The 22,728-nt window shown below is 39.0% G+C and overlaps 2 protein-coding genes across 6 annotated transcripts; one reads left to right on the top strand and one right to left on the bottom strand.

Annotated features, from left to right (window-relative positions):
* The first annotated feature begins 1,230 nt into the window (after positions 1–1,230).
* Positions 1,231–6,740, top strand: LOC105893956 (DOMON domain-containing protein FRRS1L). Of its 2 annotated transcripts, none has more exons than XM_031577005.2 (5): positions 1,231–1,765; positions 2,462–2,528; positions 5,571–5,709; positions 6,119–6,365; positions 6,460–6,740. In XM_031577005.2, exons 1-5 carry the CDS (start codon positions 1,555–1,557, stop codon positions 6,630–6,632), a joined length of 837 nt encoding a protein of 278 aa, XP_031432865.1. In that variant the 5' UTR covers positions 1,231–1,554; the 3' UTR covers positions 6,633–6,740. The 2 variants fall into 2 exon arrangements, with proteins under 2 accessions (XP_031432865.1, XP_012675882.2); XM_012820428.3 differs by having other exon boundaries at positions 1,236–1,765; positions 2,444–2,528.
* An 8,053-nt stretch (positions 6,741–14,793) lies between these two features.
* On the bottom strand, positions 14,794–22,669 carry dek (DEK proto-oncogene). Of its 4 annotated transcripts, none has more exons than XM_012820454.2 (12): positions 22,569–22,669; positions 21,509–21,620; positions 21,305–21,409; positions 21,075–21,184; positions 20,826–20,920; positions 20,603–20,723; positions 20,161–20,487; positions 19,877–20,074; positions 19,668–19,776; positions 19,341–19,486; positions 18,533–18,601; positions 14,794–15,452 (listed from the first exon to the last, which is right to left on the bottom strand). In XM_012820454.2, exons 2-12 carry the CDS (start codon positions 21,588–21,590, stop codon positions 15,441–15,443), a joined length of 1,374 nt encoding a protein of 457 aa, XP_012675908.2. In that variant the 5' UTR covers positions 21,591–21,620; positions 22,569–22,669; the 3' UTR covers positions 14,794–15,440. The 4 variants fall into 4 exon arrangements, with proteins under 4 accessions (XP_012675908.2, XP_031432524.1, XP_031432523.1 ...); XM_031576664.1 differs by having other exon boundaries at positions 22,503–22,572; XM_031576663.1 differs by lacking the exon at positions 22,569–22,669 and adding an exon at positions 22,156–22,467.
* Positions 22,670–22,728: the final 59 nt, after the last annotated feature.

The raw sequence follows: 22,728 nt of genomic DNA, 5'->3' as shown, positions 1-22,728 counted from the left end.
ATGGGGGAAGGGTTTTCTGATTAAGGGTGAAAGGTCATGTCTGTCTTTAAGGAGTACCAAACTCACACAAATGCACACAAATGCACACCCACAAACACTCACTCACATATACACAAACATATACGTACACATAAACGTGCTACATCATAAAGTCAGACTTGCACACATACACATTCTGTGCACCCTCACATGTATCGTCAAAAACACACACCTCTGAACCAAGAAACAATAGTGCCATCTGCCGATGGTAGTATCTATCAACTTATGTATACCTCTGTTTCTTTGTCCATTATGTATGTTTAGTCCAGCAGCGCCATCTCATGGTCAACTCTGGTACTGTTAGAGAGGATTTCACAACACAGTGGTGAGTTGAGCATCTTGGTTTTTTAACACAGAATCGAAACAAATATCCTTTGGTGTATCTCCAACCACTACGTTCAGTAGATCCTTGACATGCTAAACTCTTGCTGGGCACTAGGTTTGAAATCGCACCCCCCCCCTCTAAATAGAAAACAAAGAGTGGCTGTGCGGTCACACAAGTCTCCACTCAGAAGGGAATACATCTCTGTTCAAGACTCATTTAAGAAGAAGTCCGAAAGATATGTTTATGAATACATCTCTATTCAAGACTCATTTAAGAAGAATACGTCTCTATTCCAGACTAATTTAAGAAGCCTGAAAGATATGTTTAGATGATGACATTGAGAAGGGGAGATAAACATGTTGTCTGCACCTTTTTTTTTTAAAAGACAGAAAAAAAGGTCTGTTCTGGCCAGGCAGTAGCCTTCTTTAGGCCTACTGTAAGCCAATGCTCCATGTACTCTCAATGTAGCCTACTCCACACGGGTGAGTTCAGGGTTCCTATTAGTCTATGTATTAACGTGACCAATAATTGCGTGAATTATTATTTTTGTATATTTTGTTGGTCTGTCTGATTATTTTCGCTAACTCGTGGTTGTCAACATATCAAAACATTGGAATAGTTGTGGGTCTATCATATCACAGTCAAACAAACCCAGCATGAATGAAAACACATTCGTTCCAGCAAGGGCACGTCACACGTTCCTATTGGACCACGATAGAAATTCTATTGATTGATATTAAGGGGGGAGGGGGCGGACGAAACCATGAGCGAAAGAAAATAAACCACTAAATTAAACCAATTAAACTAAAAATACTAAGTAACAATTTATTAAGGCATTTTAGATTACGCTTACAAATCAAAGCAATCTCCCTCACAGACGTTGACGACCCATAGTGACTCTGCCAGCTGTTCTAGTAGATCCGTTGCTAATCCCTCTACTTGATGGTTTATTCTCCTCCGGCCTCTCTCACAGACGTCGTACGGAATATCAGAGCTAATTCCCGCGTTATTAGCCTTCTCAGATTCAGATCAAAGCTGTTCAAGCTTTGCGATGCGACGCTAACGGGAGTCGAGCGGAGGCCGTACAGCCGAAACATAAATACTTGCGGCGCAACAACAAAATGACGGCTTAAACCCAGGAATTAGGATATTAATGTGAATTATATCGTTTTTCCAGCTATTGCTCCAGAATGCATCCAACTATGTCCTCGTTTCCTTTACCGCTGTTGCTGCTCCTGGGCCCGGAGCTCTGGATTGAAGTCTCCTCCAGCCCTACCGATGACAGCGCTCTCAGGGGCGGCCATGGGGAGCACGGAGAGCCTGGCCATAAAGAGCACCATAAGGACTCGTATAGCACGTTCGCCTCCGAATTCCTGGAGTCCAGATATCTCTCTGATGATGGTAAAACTTTCTGATTAGCGAGTTATACCTGGCGCATCAAACGAAGATGTCAGATAACGTGAGGGGTTAATGGCGAGGAATTTTACGCTGAATGTAGAATGTCAGGATACTAGGCCATGTTATTATTATAGCCTACCGTGCTATTTACTTTAACCACTGTTGAAAGAACGACCGTGTAATTATCGAAATTGGGCATTTCTGATGTAGCTAGGGGAAATCGTGTGTGTTGTATATATCTGTGCGCCTACTGCTGCGAGCGCCATCAGCACCATGGTCAGCACCCCGCTGGCGAACTATTCCAATGCCCCTTATTTTCCTGCCGCCTCGGTTGTCTTGTTTCGTTTTCGATCTTTAATGTTCACAGAGTATGCCAGCAGGATTTGCGACTCACAGCTACTCACTGGGTCAGGTTTTAATGAGACATCAAATCAGTGTGGATGCAGTGAAAGACAGTGGAGTAATTAAGGGCTACATTCAAACTGATTAGTGTAGAACATTGTACAGCAAACAGTAATTTGTTCCCTCCTTAGTTTTCTTTTACCCCTTAATGGTTTGGGAAGAATGCCCATGCATTTTTTGATTCTACCAATTTGTATTACAATACAGTTAGAATAAACAAGAGAATACATTACACCATATCTTGGGGTTGTAATTTCATGTCTGTGTTCTTGATTCCAGGTTACCCTTTTCCCACAGCTCCTCCTGTCGACCCTTTTGCGCGGATCAAAGTGATTGACTGTGGAGTAACTAAGGGCTGTGTGAGGTGAGTTTGTGTCCTCCCAAGATGTGTTTTCAAGTGGCAGTTAGGTTAGGCACTAAGCTGGATGGAGGTATCTGCTCATGTGTCACTAACAAGGCAGATCAAGCAGAAGCCAGAAAATACTACATTTTTAATGTTTGAACTGAACTCATGCAGTCACACACACATACACATACACAGACAGAAAGAAAAAGAGAGAGAGAGAATATTTACTCATTTGCATCTAAAGAACATTGTTCAAATTGCACCCTTTGAGGCATCATAGAAATGTTCACAGTGGAAAACTCCAGGGTGCATTAAAAAAGAAAAGCAGTCGAGTTGTGTACCGTCCTTGTTGTTTACTTCCAGCACTATGCACACTGCTACCTTTCTCTCTGTACCATGTTAATGTTAGTTTACTATGCACACTGCTACCTTTCTCTCTGTACCATGTTAATGTTAGTTTACTATGCACACTGCTACCTTTCTCTCTGTACCATGTTAATGTTAGTTTACTATGCACACTGCTACCTTTCTCTCTGTACCATGTTATGGTTAGTTTACTATGCACACTGCCACCTTTCTCTCTGTACCATGTTATGGTTAGTTTTCAAAAGTTGCCATTTACAGAGGCAGCAGGTACTAATGCTCATTTCTGCGCTCTTTGTCTGGACCAGTGGGTTTCTGCCCATTTGGGTTTGGGCAAAGCTGTCGTTTCTGTGTCTGAGCTCACATGCACAATTGAACACTCTTCAATCCCGGCCATACTAAGGGTGTAGAGGGTACTGGCACAGCAAGTTGGCTCGCACCACATAGGTGGCTTGTTGTCAAGCATAATGGTGGGCTATTGTCTAAGTTAGGCTACTTGGCCCATTGCATGTGGATCCATCAAGATGTGTTAATGAAGCAATGCCAGCTGTGATTGGTCCACATGCCCAGTGCTGCAGGTAATCACAGCTGTGATTGGTCCACATGCCCAGTGCTGCAGGTAATCAGAGCTGTGATTGGTCCACATGCCCAGTGCTGCAGGTAATCACAGCTGTGATTGGTCCACATGCCCAGTGCTGCAGGTAATCACAGCCATGAGGATATCCTTCACCAGCCCCACCCATAGAGTGTCATAGTGCTCTTAGTTCTAGGTTATTTGAACTCATTAGACCCATGGTGTTGAAAAAAAGTTGTTTTAAATGTATCAAGGCTGTCACTGGAATGGTAAGCACTAGGTAGGTCATTCCACCACGAGGTACCACGAATGAAAAGAGTCTTGACTGCTAGCTGCTGAGAGAAGGCAAAGACAACAGATGCTCATCAGAAGGCCGAAGTAGTTGAGAGGGGAGATAGCGCTGAACAGGGGCGGTTTGTCCATTGGCGACGCACTGCGGGAAAAGGAGAGATTTTTTTTTTCTGTTTTTCAATTGATACAATTGTCTTGCTTAATGTATACTGAATGGGTCGCCTTAATCATTATCAAAAAAATAGCTGGCTGTGAATACCAGGAGCTCAGTTTTTGAAAGATTGATCTGAAAGTGTCGATCCCTCATCCAAACTGAAATATCACTAATGCATGCAGGAACATTGGTGCAGACTCTCCCTCCTTTGTTACGCTTTCCTCTCAGGCGCTTCGAACTTACTGCTTGGACCCTGATGATCTTATAGCTATAGTATCTAAACACTATATTTATAGCTTATAGCTATAGTATCTAACACTATATTTATATCTTATAGCTATAGTATATAACACTATATTTATATCTTATAGCTATAGTATATAACACTATATTTATAGCTTATAGCTATAGTATATAACACTATATTTATATCTTATAGCTATAGTATATAACACTATATTTATATCTTATAGCTATAGTATATAACACTATATTTATATCTTATAGCTATAGTATATAACACTATATTTATAGCTTATAGCTATAGTATATAACACTATATTTATATCTTATAGCTATAGTATATAACACTATATTTATATCTTATAGCTATAGTATCTAACACTATATTTATATCTTATAGCTATAGTATCTAACACTATATTTATATCTTATAGCTATAGTATCTAACACTATATTTATATCTTATAGCTATAGTATATAACACTATATTTATATCTTATAGCTATAGTATATAACACTATATTTATATCTTATAGCTATAGTATCTAACACTATATTTATATCTTATAGCTATAGTATATAACACTATATTTATAGCTTATAGCTATAGTATATAACACTATATTTATATCTTATAGCTATAGTATATAACACTATATTTATATCTTATAGCTATAGTATCTAACACTATATTTATAGCTTATAGCTATAGTATATAACACTATATTTATATCTTATAGCTATAGTATATAACACTATATTTATATCTTATAGCTATAGTATATAACACTATATTTATATCTTATAGCTATAGTATATAACACTATATTTATAGCTTATAGCTATAGTATATAACACTTCCTATTATAGCTTCTGTCACATTTCTTATTTTGTATTAGGGGATTGTCACTGTTAATACTTTTAAGAGAAACTAATTCCTTTGTGCTACAGGTCTAACTATGGGGTGTGTATATAATTCCTTTGTGCTACAGGTCTAACTATGGGGTGTGTATATAATTCCTTTGTGCTACAGGTCTAACTATGGGGTGTGTATATAATTCCTTTGTGCTACAGGTCTAACTATGGGGTGTGTATATAATTCCTTTGTGCTACAGGTCTAACTATGGGGTGTGTGTATAATTCCTTTGTGCTACAGGTCTAACTATGGGGTGTGTATATAATTCCTTTGTGCTACAGGTCTAACTATGGGGTGTGTATATAATTCCTTTGTGCTACAGGTCTAACTATGGGGTGTGTATATGATTCCTTTGTACTACAGGTCTAACTATGGGGTGTGTATATAATTCCTTTGTGCTACAGGTCTAACTATGGGGTGTGTATATAATTCCTTTGTGCTACAGGTCTAACTATGGGGTGTGTATATAATTCCTTTGTGCTACAGGTCTAACTATGGGGTGTGTATATTTGTGTGTAGATATGGGAAGCCAGGCTGCGATGCAGAAACCTGTGACTACTTCCTGAGCTACAGGCGTATTGGCACGGATGTTGAGTTTGAGCTGAGTGCCGACACAGATGGATGGGTTGCTGTTGGATTCTCATCTGATAAGAAAATGGTAAGAAGGGAAGGGAAGGGAAATGAGGTTTAGAGAGAAATGACGTATATGGTAAGGTGGCATGTTTGCCTCTAAAGTGACTGCCGCACAGATTACAAGCATGCTACACAACACTCAGTAATGTACACTGTGTGTTTTTGTCAGGCTAGACTTGAACACAGAGGAATGAATAAACAAAGCTTGACAAAAAAAATTTCCCCGTGAAAGACAGCCCTCTGCTCCCTCTCCCTTCTTTCAAACCCCCCCTTTTCTCTCTGTAGTTTTTCCTGCCACCAACTGTCGCCTTTATGTTTAACATTAAAATAACTCTTTTTGAGTGCCTTTAGAAACATAAAAGTAACCTGAAACTAATAGGTCATTTCAACTGTCTTCAACATAGTTTTGTAAAAGGCTCTTGGCTCTTTGTCAGGGAGGTGACGATGTGATGGGTTGTGTTCATGATGACAATGGCCGTGTTCGCATCCACCACTTCTACAACGTGGGCCAGTGGGCTAAAGAGATCAAGCGCAACCCGGCGCGAGACGAGGAGGGCGTATTTGACAATGGACGCGTGACGTGCCGCTTCAAACGGCCGCTTTATGTACCCCGTGAGGAAACGCTGGTTGACTTGCACCTCAGCTGGTACTACCTGTTTGCCTGGGGACCTGCCATACAGGGTGAGTAGGTGGCTGTTGTAAAAGTGGATGCCCATTCAGGTGAGTGTCAGTGCTTCTCTGTAAGTTTGACCCCCGTCTTTGACTCCCGTTACAGGCTCCATCACCAGACATGACATCGACTCTCCACCCGTGTCCGATCACATGATCAGCATTTACAAATATGTAGACGTCTTTATGCCCTCCACAGCCTACCAGACCTTCAATTCTCCCTTGTGTCTCCTCCTCATCGTCGCCCTCACCTTCTACCTGCTCATGGGCACACCGTAACCATGGCCACAGGGCTGTGGTAAGAGAATCATGGCGCCAGCCCCGGCAGAAGCCTCGGAGAGGAAGGCTGTGAAAGCAATAAAGACTGAGTGAACGCTCTGGAAACTAGCTCTATAATGTGACGTTGCACTATGTTCAGTGTACATCTCTGACCCTGTTGTGGTCTTCATGTCAATCTACATTCCATGGGATTTGCACAAGAAAGCAAATAGGCACATCCAGTCAGCTATTTAGGCCATGTAGCTTCAGCAGGAGAGCAGCTCCACCCCTTTGGTTTACCCTGGTGAGGCTCTTCCACTGAGCACCAGAGAGACATTAACACACAAACACACAAACACACAAACACATTAACACACAAACACAGACTGTACACTCTCTCACAGACATCATGGGGTGCCAGAGACACATTAACACACAAACACACAAACACACAAACGCGGACTGTACACTCTCTCACAGACATCATGGAGTGCCAGAGAGACATTAACACACAAACACACAAACGCGGACTGTACACTCTCTCACAGACATCATGGGGTGCCAGAGACACATTAACACACAAACACATAAACACACAAACGCAGACTGTACACTCTCTCACAGACATCAGGGAGTGCCAGAGACACATTAACACACAAACACACGAACACAGACTGTACACTCGCTCACAGACATCCTTGAGTGCCAGCGGTATGAGCAGCAATTCTGTGCCCATCCCATAAATTGCTGTTTAACCTCAGAATATAAATAATGACAAGTCATAACCCATCATGCCATTAAAGATGAGTATAGTGTCATATTTCACCTTTCGATTAAGTTGTTAAACCCTTAAAAACATAACTGTTACACCCTAGTATAAAAACACAACCTACCCATAACACACCAGCACTTAATGCTGCCCTCATGCCATTTAAGCACGGTGCATTGTTAGAAATGGATACACTCAACAAGACCACAATATCAAATCTCACCTCTATTATTTTTATAATGTAAACTTCACTGATTTACATGTACCATTGATTCTACCACTCATCCATTCACACCAGCAGTAACTCCGAACAGCTGCACAGTATTATTATATTAAGTCATAAGATTAACATCTGCTGACGGAGGAATGAGTTAACAACGCTTACTGACTTAATTTTTTCCCCCTTGAGAGTCGGCCCTACTGTGTCACTACTTGGTTAAAGATCAGTATGGCGATCAGCTCGGAGGAGGAAGCAAAGACAGTGCTAGACCATTTAAAATCTAGCATGGTCTTGTTTAGAGAACACACACACTATAGATGATACACTGAATTTTCTAGATCATATTTTGCTTGCTGCAACTTTTCTTGCTTTTTTCCCAAATAATTCCTGAAAGCATCTTTATTTATGCCCTACAAAGCTGGCATGGTGGTAAGAGGCGACGTACTTCATAATCCTGTTGGTATGCATGAACAAACAGACAATTTAATATCAGTCCAATGTTTGATCATGCTTAATAAATATGTTGTTGGTTTACTTCTGGTAATCCTAGTCTTTCATTTCAATACTTCATGTGTGTTGTGCTGTAGAGTAAATCTAAAGGCCCCGTCACACCACAACGTTCTGGTCAACTTTCTCTGAACGTTTTAATCGTTCAATTTTCGAGCGTTCTAGGGTGAGGTGGACACATCCATGAGGTAATCTGAGAGCAAATCCAGCCTTGTGAAGAACTTTGACTGCAAATGGATTGTTGTTATACACCTGAACTCTGCATTCACCTTCATGAATATAAATCAAAGAAAGAAAATAGTACACAAATCAGTTTGGTTCATTATTTCCCTTTAAATGTAAATTAAATTTGATGTCATGCATAAAAATGTGCGCCAAAAGCACCAGTTTCAATACATTTTTATTTCAATGTGCTGCAAATGTCTTGTTAATGTGCCACAATCGACTAAGTAGACTAAAGCCTCACAAAGCCATGTGTGTGCATGTGAGTGTGTATGCATGCATGAGTGAGACTGGTTGACCGTGTGTGCAACCATTCGTGTATTAGAGTACGTGTGTGACTTCTTCAGCCCGTCAACCATAGTGTGAACAGAAAGAGAGAAATACAAACAGAAAACACTGCACTGCACTGCAGAGAGACTTTGCCAAAAGCTACAGGGGATGTTCATCACACATGAACTTACCTCACTCACTTGAAAGAGTCATTTTGAAATCCGCAACCATGGGTGTGTATCTTGAAACACCTCTTTCCTTATTTGTCCATCATTGTTTTCACCTTGTCCTCATCGTTTCTTTTCTTTACCTCGGACAGCAGGGCCAATCTCATCTTCTCTAGTGTTTCCACCGTTTCACCTGAGGGATAGTTGGCGCAGTAGTTGACTTCAGCTTTTCTCGGTTTCTTTACACCAGGACTGCATTTGCCATCATTAAAAGTGCATGGGCAGCTTAGGTAAGCACATGGGTAACGCTGGCTACATCCATAATTTCTGTACTGGAGTCTGAAATGCTTTAGTAGCTCATGCCTAGAGACAATTGTATTGTTATGGCGCTATATAAATAAAATTGAATTGAATTGAATTGAATTGAATGCCTACCAGTCACAAATATGTCACACTCCTTACACTTCCACATCTGCCACCTCTACAAAAATCAAAACTAATATTTCAAAAAACAAATCAAAACAAAATATATGTATATGTATATTTAAATTGAAACTTGATATTTGTATGCTCAAAATTAAGTGAAAATCTAAATGCTACTAAAGGCTGCTTGGGACAAGTATGGCACGCACCTCAACGTCAGACAGCCTTGGAGGCAGGCAGGCAGACTATGGAGCCTGTGGAAGAACAGAACAGCACATACTCGATATCTGTAGGAAAAAACAAGAGTCAATTTATGCCTTTGCATAGTGTATAATCAGTGGCGGCTCCTGAAAAAATTCTCAGGGGGGGCAATTTTTTTGATAATGATTAAGGCGACCCATTCAGTAGGTACATTAAGTTAGCTGATTAACTCATACAACAATACCTTTTTGTCCACTATTGGCAGCACACAACAGTAATATGTCCCCTCTTGCTACATAGCTAGAGTAGCAAGTTACAGGTGGAAAGCTATGGAAGAAAGTTGCATCCAGGAGCCTTCATAAGCAAACATGATGTGGCTCCACATTAAATTATCCCACTTTTTCATTATCCACATGTCTCAAATGTTGTATGATGTAACATAGCTTAACAGGACACATGATATGTCCAGTAACATCATAAAGAAGGGGTAACATAAGTCAAAACCAACAATATTTATTGACTGATCTTGAAAGTATTGGCTTACAAAAGCAAAAAAAGTCATCACATAAAAAATTATTCAGTATTAGTGCAAGAAGCTAACTGTGAAACACACTGGGAAACATATGAAAAGTGACAGTGGTATATGAAATACAGACCGCTGTAGAAACCTGTCTAGGAAGTCCTAATTGTTTTGTTGTCAATTTATCTTCATTAGTACGCCGACTAAAAAGGAGTTTCTGTCAAAGAGCGAACTGAACAGGGCAGCCGTCTTGACAGAATATGCCTCCGTCGAGCTGTATGACGTTCGTATAGGATTTTACATCCATTACTTATGACACGACATGGAGGGGCGAGCCCTCCCGGAAGCCATAGAGAATGCATGTCGCTACACGATGGTAGTCCTTTGGGGGATCGTAGTCTCTCACATTGCGCATGCTCAGACACAAACGGTTTACGGCATAACGCATAATGTAGGTTTATTTAATGTAATATTTAATAATGTTGTAAACGGTTTAAACGTCAACATATGGGGCTTGTCTTAACGCATAATGTGGGTATATTTAATGTTATATTTAATTATGTTGTAAACGGCTAACAGCATAAGGCTCTACATCAACATATGAAACGAAACTGGGGAGAGACTTTTTGATCCTCCACCTCATCTGTTTTGTCCACTGTGACATCTTCTTTGTTTTTAAATAAATGGTCATGTTTTCAAAAAACTGGCTTTCGTCGCTTTTCTCCATGATTGAAAACGGATCTGTCGTTGTGACGCATGCGCGCGCGGCTTCGCTGTCCACAGCAGTCGACAGTGTCGCAAAATGACGCATGCGCAATGTGAGGGACTACGATCCCCCAAAGGACTACCATCGTGTAGCGACAATGCATTGAGAGCTCTGTTTTGTAAAAAAAAATGGATTTAACATGGGAGTCAATGGGAGAGGTCTGGGGCGATTTTCATTTTGCCCCAAATCGCCCCAGAAGGGGCGGGGCCATTTGAAGCACGACTTTAGGCTGACTGAACGACTGTTACCTGATTCGACAATGACATACAGAGGCAGATCAGACGGTCTAGTGGTAGAATCCGACAGAAAAAAAAATTATTACATTTAAATTTACATGTCGTCATTTACGCGACTTACAAGGATATTGCGTTTATACATCAGGAGGTTTTTTTTTTTTTTTTTCCCTAGGCAGTGCGTCGTCCCAATCGCCCTTATGGACAAGCCGCCCCTGTGTATAATACTGAATATCAAATGTTAAGGCCCCGTCACACCATAACGTTCTGGTCAACGTTCTCTGAACTTTCTAATCGTTCAATTTCGAGCGTTCTAGGGCGAGGTGGACACATCAGGCGTGTGACTAACGAAAGAATAGCGTAGGACTGACGCATGACTAGCGTGGGAATGACGCATGAGGAGCGTGTAACAGCGACCAAGTGACGTGTCACTGGTGCGCGACAAACGTGTGCTGACGTGTCACTGGAGCGCGACAAACGATAAGTCAACCTTAGACGAGCGTGTTGAGCGTGTGATTAACGTGTGAATAATGACAGAATAGCGTTTTTGTGTGGGTTTTATGGTCAAACGGGTATAAAACGCTGGAAAATCATAGTGGATTCAGTTGATCTGAACAGTGAACATCATGCCGCCAAGATGACGAAAAGGTGTGAGGGGGGCTTCTGCTACTAGCGCTGCTGCAAGTAAGAAGATGATAAATGCTGCTGAAAGTAAGAAGAATACAAAGCCTCTTTCACTAGCAATGTCTTCGGACGAAGATTTACTGTTACTGTTATTACTGTGATTTACGAAATAACGGGCATTATTCCTGGGGTTTTATGTTATTAAAATAAATGATTTAACTGAATTTGTGTTTCTCAATGTTTATTATTAGAAAACATCAACACATCCACACATAGGGATGAGAATTGATAAGATTTTAACGATTCCGATTCCATAACGATTCTTTCTTATCGATTCGATTCCTTATCGATTCTCTTATCGATTCTTTTTGGGCAAGGAAAAAAAAGTACAAACGAGTTTATTTACATTAATTTTCTTTTATATAATATTCTCTAAATAGACGTTGCACAGCATATACAGTATGTATGTATACATTTACATGTTTTAAATAACCAAAAACAAACCTAAGAATAGGTCAACAAACTCTCAAAGTAGGGTCCAGAGACCCATAGCCTAGGGATCCTTTTCCTTGATGTGCCAGGGGGTCCCAACAAATTTGTTTTGACTATAATTCAAACCATAAGTAACAGAATGTATGACTGATTTGGTAATGGGTTTCATACAATTTTTGTAATAAAACATCTAAACTCAAAAATCTCATCAGATGGGGGAGCCTGGAAAATAGTCTTATCAAATAGGGATCCCTCCCTGGTCTAATTTGTGGCAGTTTAGGTGTCCTTGATATACCAGAGTTTGAGAACCGCTGTGCTAAATAATATTTGAACATGCCAATTACAGTGCTGTTTTTTTTTTTACAAGTGTATTCAGCTTGAACTAAAAATAAAACTGAAACAAAAAGTGAAAGCTGGTTTACACAATGAAACAAATGGCACTAACACAATAGACTGTTAGAGACCGCTCGCTTCATGGTGAATACATTCCATACATGTATGCATGTAATACTTTTCTGTCTGCGTCCACAGGGGGAGCCAAGAAGTATGACTGGATGCCACGGTCCCCCAAACAGGGTCAACAGTGTGAAACTCAGTGATTAGTTCTTGTCCTGTCCATGTTTTACTCTTGATTTTATTGTTATTAAAACGTATTTAATTTAATAAAACAACTTATCTTATTGCTATGGCTAACAAGTGTTCATTGGCTAACAAGTGTTTTTTTTATTTTTTATATATACTTAATTTCTTAACTTAATGTGTTGCTATTCATGGATTTGCTTATTTGCAGCATTTTTTTTTAATTTACTCTCCAGAATCAATTTTTTTATATATACTTAATTTCTGAGTTGTTTAATGTGTTTTTTGTTTTATTTATTTTGTCTGTTTTGTTTTGTTATGGTTTGTTTATGTATTGTTCTTCTGTACTATGTGGCCTCAATCAGGGCATTGCTGCAAAAGAGCCTTGTGCTCAGTCAATTCTCCCTGAATAAACAATGATGATGATGATGATGATGATGATGATTTTGTTCCTTGCCTTATGACCACAAAAAGCAGCTTGTTCTCTGACACTCAAGCCATAGACTCACCAAACAAACTAGCTATGCCTGTGTGAACCAACAAGATACACTGACTTGAACCACAAAGACTGCAGCCAACGGCCAACTAGAGTATACATTCTATGATATGTATTTACAGCTGTGTTTCAGTGCAAATGGGAATTACTTCTCTCCTTGAGTACACGGGAGTGACTGAGCATTTCCGTTCACAAACGGCCGTTTTTTTTTTTTTGTAGTCTCATTTTCTGAGATGCTGAACTTGGGGTTTTCATTAGCTGTCAGTTATAATCATCAAAATGAAAAGAAATAAACACTTGAAATATATCAGTCTGTGTGTAATGAATCTATATAATATATGAGTTTCACTTTTTGAATCGAATTACTGAAATAAGTCCACTTTTTGATATTCTAATTTATTGAGCTGCACCTGTAAAGTAATTTATGAGTCAAGGCAGGCAGTGAGAGACTTATTTAGATCTGTTAGGCACAATTAGTTCCCCAAACATTCAGTTTACATAAATGTGGGAGAAGAACCAGCTCATTTAAAAGTGCAGTGTTGGGTATACGTTAAATGAAGTCTTAAAAGTGCACATGTTAAGACAACGTGGATTACACTGTTTACAAACCCGGGAAAGGCTGCAGCGGTGTGTGGTCTCACCCTGTGCTCAAGAGGTGGACTACTGAGGAGAGGAGCTCTCACTTTTTGGGATGTCTATTTTTTTACGAAGTGAAAACAGCTGCTAGTCAGAGGGAAGTGGACAACATTAGTCGCCTTGTACTGCTACCTTATCAGACCGTATGATCCTCCCTGGGCTGTGGTGCTCATAGTGGCCCCTACAGATGCCTGACCTGTGTACCACCATGTTCAGGGAATGTTTCAGAATACAGGGGAGTGATGACACAACATGATAGGGTGTGGTTCTATGTTTATGGTGGGACAGGCAGAATAGCTTGTTTGGGAGCTAGCCTAGAGGACAAAGGGTTGCCCAAATGGTAGACTGATGGTGCCGGGAAGATTTGATAAAGGAAAGACGTTGCGGGTTGGTGGCAGGAAGGGGGCCCTCTCAGGGGAGAGTTCAAGTGCCTAGAGGACTGCCTGATTCCTCACAACGGCCATTTGAATGCTATTTCAAAGCATTCAATGCCTTTCAAACATAAAAGTGGTGATGCATGATTTGCTTTTTCCAAGGAAGACGCATGTTTCTCCATGTTCATTACCCTCCTCTGCTCTGTGTTTGATCGTATGAAATTGCAAGTAACTAATTCTCACCCACAGAGCAGCCACCACATCTGATACAGCACCCATCTACTTGAACTCCATTCAGGTCTATGTTTCTCCGAAGACCAATGCATTATTATTGAAATCCTTATATAAAAATGTTTATTTTGTATATATTCTTCATAGTTTAACGTCAAACAGAACCAATACAAATATGGCATACCTAATTTTATAGCAAAAAATTAACTTTGGTCACTAACGCCCGATAGACAAATCACAAACGCGATACGTTCTATAACGTACTCTTAAGTTGTTTACCCACTCTGTCACGTCACGTGTATGGCCTCAGAAAACCACACCTCCATTATATTGTTGTTTGACCCTTTGCCCAAAAACGATAATTTTTTTAAAGTGGGGCAACTTCCAATTTTTTTTCTTCAGTTAACTGGGAACACAAAATTAATCAAAATACAATACACATATGCTCAAAATATCTGTAAAAGAAACACCATGTTTTATTTTAAATGATTTGTACACACAAAGCATTAAGCTGAAATTGAAACCAAAATAATTATTGAGATGGTTCTTGAAATATGAAATAATTTCAAATAAGTTACAATTTCCTCTTAGCAATTGTAAACTTTTGAAAACACATTGTGTAGTTAAAACAAACTTAATTATTTAAAAAATAAACCAGTTATTCTTCCTAATAGAAACACACACACTTAGTGTATTCGCCAAGTGGTTCCAAAACTAAATCGGTTCTATTTGACTGAAGGTCAAGTTAGGACAAAGATCTTTTTGATTCTTTTGCTAAATCATTTCAATAAAAAAAGGAGCATTTTATTCACAGCCAGTGATATATACACATCCTGCATGTTTTTAGAAGCGTGTTATCAGAGAAATAACAGGCATACAAAACCCGTATATAAAAAAGTTCTAAAAAACAAACATAAACAAAAACACAAATGATAAAAGCACCAACCACTACAGAAAAAAAACACTTTGGGCAGTAATGAGAAAGTAGCTACATACATTCATACATACACTCTGTTAGACGTCATAGGCATTTAAATATTGACAGAAATTCTCTCCACAAGAAATGGCTTTTAAAAGGCATGATCTTCGCTGCCTCTTCCTAGGAGATCAGCTGCAAAGAAAGAGAGAGAAGAATCACTAAGCATCATCAACAGATATTAAACTATTACAGAGAATGTCCAAAAGTGCACTGGCATGCCTGTATACTGTGATGGCAGAATACACATTGAGCTGATGAATGCTTCCATGAGAACAAGGGTTTGGACTGGTCCTTCAAAGCAGCAGGTCAGAGGTCAGATAAGTCTCTGCCCGGTTGAAGAGGTGTCCCGCTTTGCATGGCACTGCACCGCATTTGGACCCTTTGTCCCACATCCCACGTACTGGTCACTTGGTTTTGAATTAAGATTCCCTCACTGCTTTTAAATCACACCTCAAAACCCATTTATTTATCTCTGCCTTCACCTAAAGTCCTGGGGGGTATTCGTCGTAGCTCGCTAAACGGTTTAGCGAGCTAATTTTCAGGCTAAGATAAAAAACGCCCCTCTTTTTGGTTCGTGGAAGCAACTTTTGATAAATCACCATAGTTACATATCGATTAGCACTAACCTGCTCCAGGGCAGAATAACTTAAGTGTAGCTGGATAAGCTTGCCACACCCCCGGAAAAAGGAGGGATAATTATTTTAAATTAATTTATTATCTTTTTTGTTATATTATATTATCTTATTTTCTGCACTTCATTAGCACTTCTATTACTTTGTATTATTGTTGTTGTGACTGTCCATACTATGTTAACCACCTCGAGATTTCTTTGTATTTTAAAGTGTGCTATACAAATAAAATCCATTATTATTATTATTATTTTTATTATTAATTGTCAGAAGTAACAGATAGATGCATTATTTTACCCGCCCGTCACATGGCCTCTTAGTGTCTACTCTATTTAATAGCGCTGCCACTACATCAAAAGCAGCAACCTGGCTCATACAAATGCAACACAGCCACAAGCTTCTAAAAACATGAGCAGAGAAGGCCGTCATCAAAAGGTTGGCCGTCAATCAAACTGTGCCGGTGTGGGACCGGTGAACTCCTCTGCTACAAACCTACACATACTCTGCAGATAAGGTCAAAGCTACCAGGTCACATCATGGCCACAAAGTAAAATTAAATGTAAAAAAATCTCTTCTGACCATGATATTCATCCAATAGCAATTTTGTTTTGATATAAAGATTTGCATTGAAATTGTTTTATTTTACATAATTTCTTATTTTGTGCCTTTTTTATGTTATTGATGTTGTAGGTGGATTTGGTCAGGAGTATAACTTGAGAGAGCCTGCTGCTTTGCTTTAGGACAGTTTCCTTTGACGGACCTGTAATGGCCAATGCCTGTTGGATGTCCATCAATAAAGACATATTATGTTGCCTTTGGGATAACAAACAGCTTATCTTATGAGTCATTCCATGCCAAATGTACCAATTTAAGAAAATCTCCCCACTCTACCATCTCAGATTTGGCTGAAAAAATTAAAGGTTGTTCATACACTTCTTAATAGGTATAGTCCCAAATATTAGCTCCCACTTCCAATAGTTTTGTCACAAAAAGATGTTTTAGCAACTATGTTATGTGCATGTTCAGATGCTTTTTTAGCAGCGTTTTCTGAAGAGCCATTTTCAAATTACTATAACTGGAAAAGTATTTAAGCTAGCTCCATCACACTTTCTAGGCTTAAAATCTGATACCATTACTTGAAGAATACGGACTTCCAAGGGTGTGGCTTGGGTATATCATAGTATTCGGGGTGCTTGAATTTGCTCGAAAATCTTACTCTACGCTCTGTTGCAGCATCTTTGAAGGCCTGTGGAAAAGCTAGAGACTTGATATTATACACAGACCTTCCTATGTATGCTCTGTATATTGTATTAAAAAAACTGTCCCTATGTGATGAATGGTCTGGAAGATATTAAAGCTTGAAAATGGATGAAAACCCATTTTGTGCCATTTTTGGCAAGCTATAGCAACAAAAATGACAGCATTAACCAACATGAAACTAACTGTTTTGGAAAGATTAGATATTTGTTCTTAACATATAAAAAATTGTGATGGTGTTCTGCCTCATTTTCTCAAAATCAATTTTTGAAAATATGGGATTTTTGTACACGCCCAGCATTCAATGGCCTATAACCCTAACCTCATAGTTGACACAAAATCCAGCTATTCCAGACACTGGAATAATATTTACTACAGATACTATTAAACATTAATCAAAGCATTTTGTGCAGTTTAAGCTCTGTGTCATAAAAGTACCTTTTGTTATATGCTTCCATAGGCCATTGAATGCTGGGCGTGTACAAAAATCCCATATTTTCAAAAAATAAATGTTGAGAAAATGAGGCAGAACACCATCATTTTTTTTTTAAATGCACCCCGAATACTATGATATACCCAAGCCACACCCTTGGAAGACAATATTCTTCAAGAAATGGTATCAGATTTTAAGCCTAGAAAGTTTTAAGGAGCTAGCTTAAATACTTTTCTAGTTATAGAAATCCGAAAAAAGCGTCTTAAAATGCACATAACATAGTTGCTAAAAACAAATTTGTGACTAAACTATTGGGAGTAGAGAGCTAATATTTGGGACTATACCTATTAAGAAGTGTATGAACAACCAATCAGCCAAATCTGAGACGGTCGAGTGGGAGCCATTGGTACACTTCACATGGAATGACTTATCTTATCTTTCCTAAAGCAAAAGCTGTGGCCTGTATCTTTTATGGCCTAACTGGTGTGCTGTGGAATTGACAGGAGGATAAAGTATAGGTGTTTACGAGCTGAAAGGCAGAATACACTGTGTTGAACTTTTAACAAATAAAACATAATAACACAGCACCTATTGCTCCACTAGATCTCACTCATCACTTCTAACTACAGACTCATTTCAGTGAGTAGCTAGCTACCACCATGCCGCTGGGTTTGATAGACAGCTTGGAACATCCTCTAAACCCTACTCTGATAAAGCAAAAAAGGGGGTGAAAAATAGGAAATCTGTGACAGACAGAGGTACTTCTAACAGTGTGAATTATGCATCATGGGTGAAAGTGCTCAATTACCTAAAACTAGGAAGGATTTGGATTTCAACCAGACCGCTCACTAAGTTTCTGACACTGAAGGTAATCAACTACGGTTTCTACTTACACTTTTCACCGTCGTTTTAATGTAGTCCTTCCTGCTGGTCAGGTCAAATTCAGGGTATGAATCATACACCTAAACACACAAAAAATATTTATTAACGGGAGCTTTTTCAAATGAAGACAACCAACAAACAAACAAACAAACAAACAAAGAGAAGACTGACACCTGAACTATCTTCTATCTTTCTTGAAGAAATAGAATAAATAAATAAATAAATAAATACAGCCACTAAGCTCATCCTACAAGATAACTTAAACCGGGAAAGCACTGCCTATTTACTAGGGGTGGGAATCTCTTGGCACCTCACGATTCCGAGGTCAACGATTCGATTCAAAACCGATTATCGATTCTAAACCGATTATCGATTCAAAACCGATTATCAATTCTAAACCGATAAAACGATTATCGATGCATGTCGATTTTTAAAACATTTGAGTTTGCTACTCAGTCTCAAATCACTTCCTACTTTGTGTTTGATAATTAAAGAAAATCAACAGATCTATTTTTTATTAGAGAAAAAGCTTTTCCTTGTCACAATTATGACTTTCAATGAACAATGCAATAATCGATGCAGCTTGCATTTCAACACAAAATGGATGTGTAAAAAAAAAAAAAAATGTATTATTAAAAAAATCGATTATGAACTTTTCTGAATCGAGACAGAAACGTTCTAGAGAGAATCGAGAGAAATCGAAAAAACGATTTTTTTTCCCACCCCTACTATTTACTACAGATGTATAGATATAAATAACAACAACAATAAAAAAAAACTGTTGTTTGTAAATAGCACAGAAGCATTTTGTGAACTCACTTTCTGGCAAAGCTGCTTCATTGTGACCTCCTCCAGGTTGGCATTTTTCAGGAGATCTTGCACTGTGGTCTTAATCTGATCATCTGTGGGCGGCCTCTTTATCATCTTGATCAAGGGTTTATCGTCATCAGAACTGTCATCGGAGTCTATTTTTTGCGAAACAATAAATACATGTTTTTGTTAAAATACATTTGACACTGTTTTTGTTATAATACATTGGTGTTAATTACATCTCAAAGCATAGGCGCTCATGAAAATGTCAACAAGATTTTACGATGAACACAACACTGTATTTAAAATGGATTATTTCAACATGGGTGACATTACCCAGTAGTACTTGGCGTTTTTTGGCGGTCTTGTTGCTGCTGCTGTCTGCTTTCTTAGTTTTTGGGGCAGGCTTTGCTAGTTTCTTCTTTGCTGCTGGTTTCTTTTTTGACTATGTGAATAATACATATGGGATTATGAACACCAATCATTTGTACAAGTAATTGTAAAACTGAATCACAGACTGGAGACAACAGTGCAATCCAAGTCACCTTCTCAAAGTCACTGTTGTTTTGATTGTCACTGTCATCAGACTCTGATTTGTCAGAAGTATCAGACTCAAGTTCCTTTGCTGTCTTCTTAGCTGCTGGTTTCTTTTTCCCAGGTGGTGGCTTTGTTGTCTTTTTGCTGGCTGCTGTCTTTTTGGGGGTGGCAGGCTTCTTCTTAGCAGGGGATTTCGACTTGGGAGTCTAGCAACACAGGGGAAAGCAAAAGTATTTCAGTAATGTTCAAATCGATGAGACATTTACCTGAAACTTGGATGACTCTCACTAACCTCCTTCTCCTCCTCCTCCTCATCATCATCATCTTTAACATCATCACCATCTTCTATTTCCTCTTCATCCTCATCTGAGGAGTCGTCTGTGTCCTCTTTCTTTTTCCGACTTTCTATGGCCGATGACGTCTTGGTCTCTTTACTTTCAGGTTTGTCATCTTCATCATCGTCGTCATCGTCACTGCTTGAATCTGTGACTATGGCTTTGGATTTGCCCTCCACCTTTGATTTCTTGGGACTCTTGGAAACTTTGCTTGTCTTTTGCTTGGCATCGGTGGCAGTGTTCTTCCTCTTCTTCTTCTTCTTCTTCTTTTTGATGGAAACTGGCTGCAAGAAAACCAAGATTTGCATCCAACTGGTTAACAGCAGCAAACTTACTTTCACATATTATTATAAACATTAAGCACACACACCAACACTTCATTTTGCTGAACCTGTGTACCTTTCCTGTATTGACAGGGTGCATAAGGAATGCCATGATTCTTTCAATTAAGACAGACTGCTTCCCACTCCTCTCTATGTCTAGAACTTGACAGATGGTCTTCAACATTGCGTTTGTGTATCTGTATTTGGGGGGGATAAAAGTTACGTTAAAGAACAATTCCACTGGCAGATGCCAGAACTAATGTTTTTGTGTTTGTTTTGATTGTTAGAAAAACAATTACTTTGACATCATCTTCAGCTTTTTTGAGAAGGGATCACTTTCCTCCTTGAAAGGGAAGCCACTGAATAAACGTAGGTTCTTCTTCATTGAAGCTGCCTTATTTCACATGAAAACAAACAGTATAAATAGAGCATGGTAAGCATTTAAATATGTAATATCTTAGAATGTGATAATAGCAAACTCCAGGTCCTTATTAAAAATCTGCTAAATGATCATTTGCAGTACATTATCATAATCATAAAATACTTACTGCTCCAGGTCGATCAAAAAGGATCTTATGAAGAGGTTTCAGGAGGGGGGCTTTTGTTTTTCCGATATTGTGGTTGATTCGTGCATTTTCACCCAGCTTATCTCCAACACCTTGATTTCAATCAGTGACATGGACACCAAGATATCAGAAATCAATCTGCCACAACATTTGGATAACTTTTCACCATTCACAATAGTCTTTCAATACAGTTTTATTTGTGTAATACTCACCACTTTCAATTTTCAGGCGTTCTTTAGGTTTCCCCAGCTGCCCAGACTGCACCAGTCTTTCCACCTTCTTTTTTTCTCTTTTTCCCTCAATAATTTCCATGACATCTACACACAAAAAAAATCGATGCATTTATGTAACTTACTGTAAACATACAGGCCACAAACTTAAAAAAATAAATAAAATTACATCGGAGAAAGACGTACTGAGTCCTTTCAACTTTTCCACCTGTGGCTCCTCTTCGTGGGAGCAGTCCTCCAATTCAGTCATCGGTATACTGTCGTCCATCTCTGCGTTTGTGGCATCTGTCAGCGTGCTCTTAAGATATGAACAGCGTTGTGAAAAATCGGTTAATATATCTTGCTATAATGATATAATTAAGAAAAAATAATTTAAAAACAGCGCTGACATGGCAAGTTAGTTTAACACAGCGCTAGTGATGTATTATTAGTGATTATATATATTATATTAGTGATGTTTTAGAACAAGTGGTGCCAGATACACGAAGTAATTGTTGACTAACGTTATAAAGTTGACCTGGGGTGACCGATTTCATGATAATAACTTAACACTGCCAGGCTAGCTATCTACGTCGACTAACATTATCTGCTAACGTTAACTTGACGGTACGTTGTCAACATTCAAATGTAACGTTACAATCGTCAACTTAACATTAACACATTAACCCAGTGGTGAACAAGTTTATGCTCAGTTTAAAATATATCTCCAACGTTACGTTATTAAATATTTGAACCGAACCGAAATTAAGGTTTAAGAGTTCAAAACGGTCATCTAAGGATGCCCTTTCTAAAACGAGAAACCTAGGACAAATTTGGCGCGCTGCTGTGTTTACCCTCATGCATGCTTTCCTAATGACGTGCTAAGAAACTGAAGGAGCTAGCTTAGCCAGCTAGCAAGCTAATTTATGAATGAGAGCAGTGACAAAGTTGTCACGTATACAACAGTGACGAAAAAGGACAGTTTATGAGTAACAGCGTAAATTGCCTAAGCTGGCTATTAGACTATCTGATAACAGTTGGTTTAGAGAGCTGCCTTGGTGAAGAAAGCATTTACGTTAACGTTATCCTAGCTAATGTGGGTAGGGATGACCCCGTCCCGCCCACACGTAAAACATCTTATTTTAGACTCATTCTGTGCGCTATTCTCATCCAACTCCGCATATGTTGTCAGTATACATACTAGCACGTAAGCATGTTAAATTTCACACCGAAGACAATTAGCTTGCTAGCTATGATTTAACGTTACCTCGCCATCCACGTAACGTTAGTTTGCAACTTGAATAGTTTCAAAATGGCGGTTTGAAAATTGGAGGCTGGGCTTTGTGTGACGTCAGAAAACAATGCTCAATGAGCCTTAAGCCCATAGACACGTTTATAGAATAGAATAGACTTTATTTGTCATTGTG

The sequence above is a fragment of the Clupea harengus genome, chromosome 11, assembly GCF_900700415.2.
Source record: "Clupea harengus chromosome 11, Ch_v2.0.2, whole genome shotgun sequence".
NCBI classification, from domain to species: domain Eukaryota; kingdom Metazoa; phylum Chordata; class Actinopteri; order Clupeiformes; family Clupeidae; genus Clupea; species Clupea harengus.
This window is presented reverse-complemented; position numbering and strand designations above follow the sequence as displayed.

Coding starts and splice junctions, on each gene's coding strand:
- LOC105893956 (XM_012820428.3), top strand. CDS start 1,555: ATGCATCCAACTATGTCCTCGTTTCCTTTACCGCTGTTGCTGCTCCTG. Junction 1,766..2,443: donor CAGATATCTCTCTGATGATG/GTAAAACTTTCT, acceptor TCTTGATTCCAG/GTTACCCTTTTCCCACAGCT. Junction 5,710..6,118: donor TCTCATCTGATAAGAAAATG/GTAAGAAGGGAA, acceptor GCTCTTTGTCAG/GGAGGTGACGATGTGATGGG.
- dek (XM_031576662.2), bottom strand. CDS start 21,858: ATGAAATCGGTCACCCCAGGTCAACTTTATAAC. Junction 20,488..20,602: donor ACCCTGTCAATACAGGAAAG/GTACACAGGTTC, acceptor GTTTTCTTGCAG/CCAGTTTCCATCAAAAAGAA. Junction 19,777..19,876: donor ACAACAGTGACTTTGAGAAG/GTGACTTGGATT, acceptor TTATTCACATAG/TCAAAAAAGAAACCAGCAGC.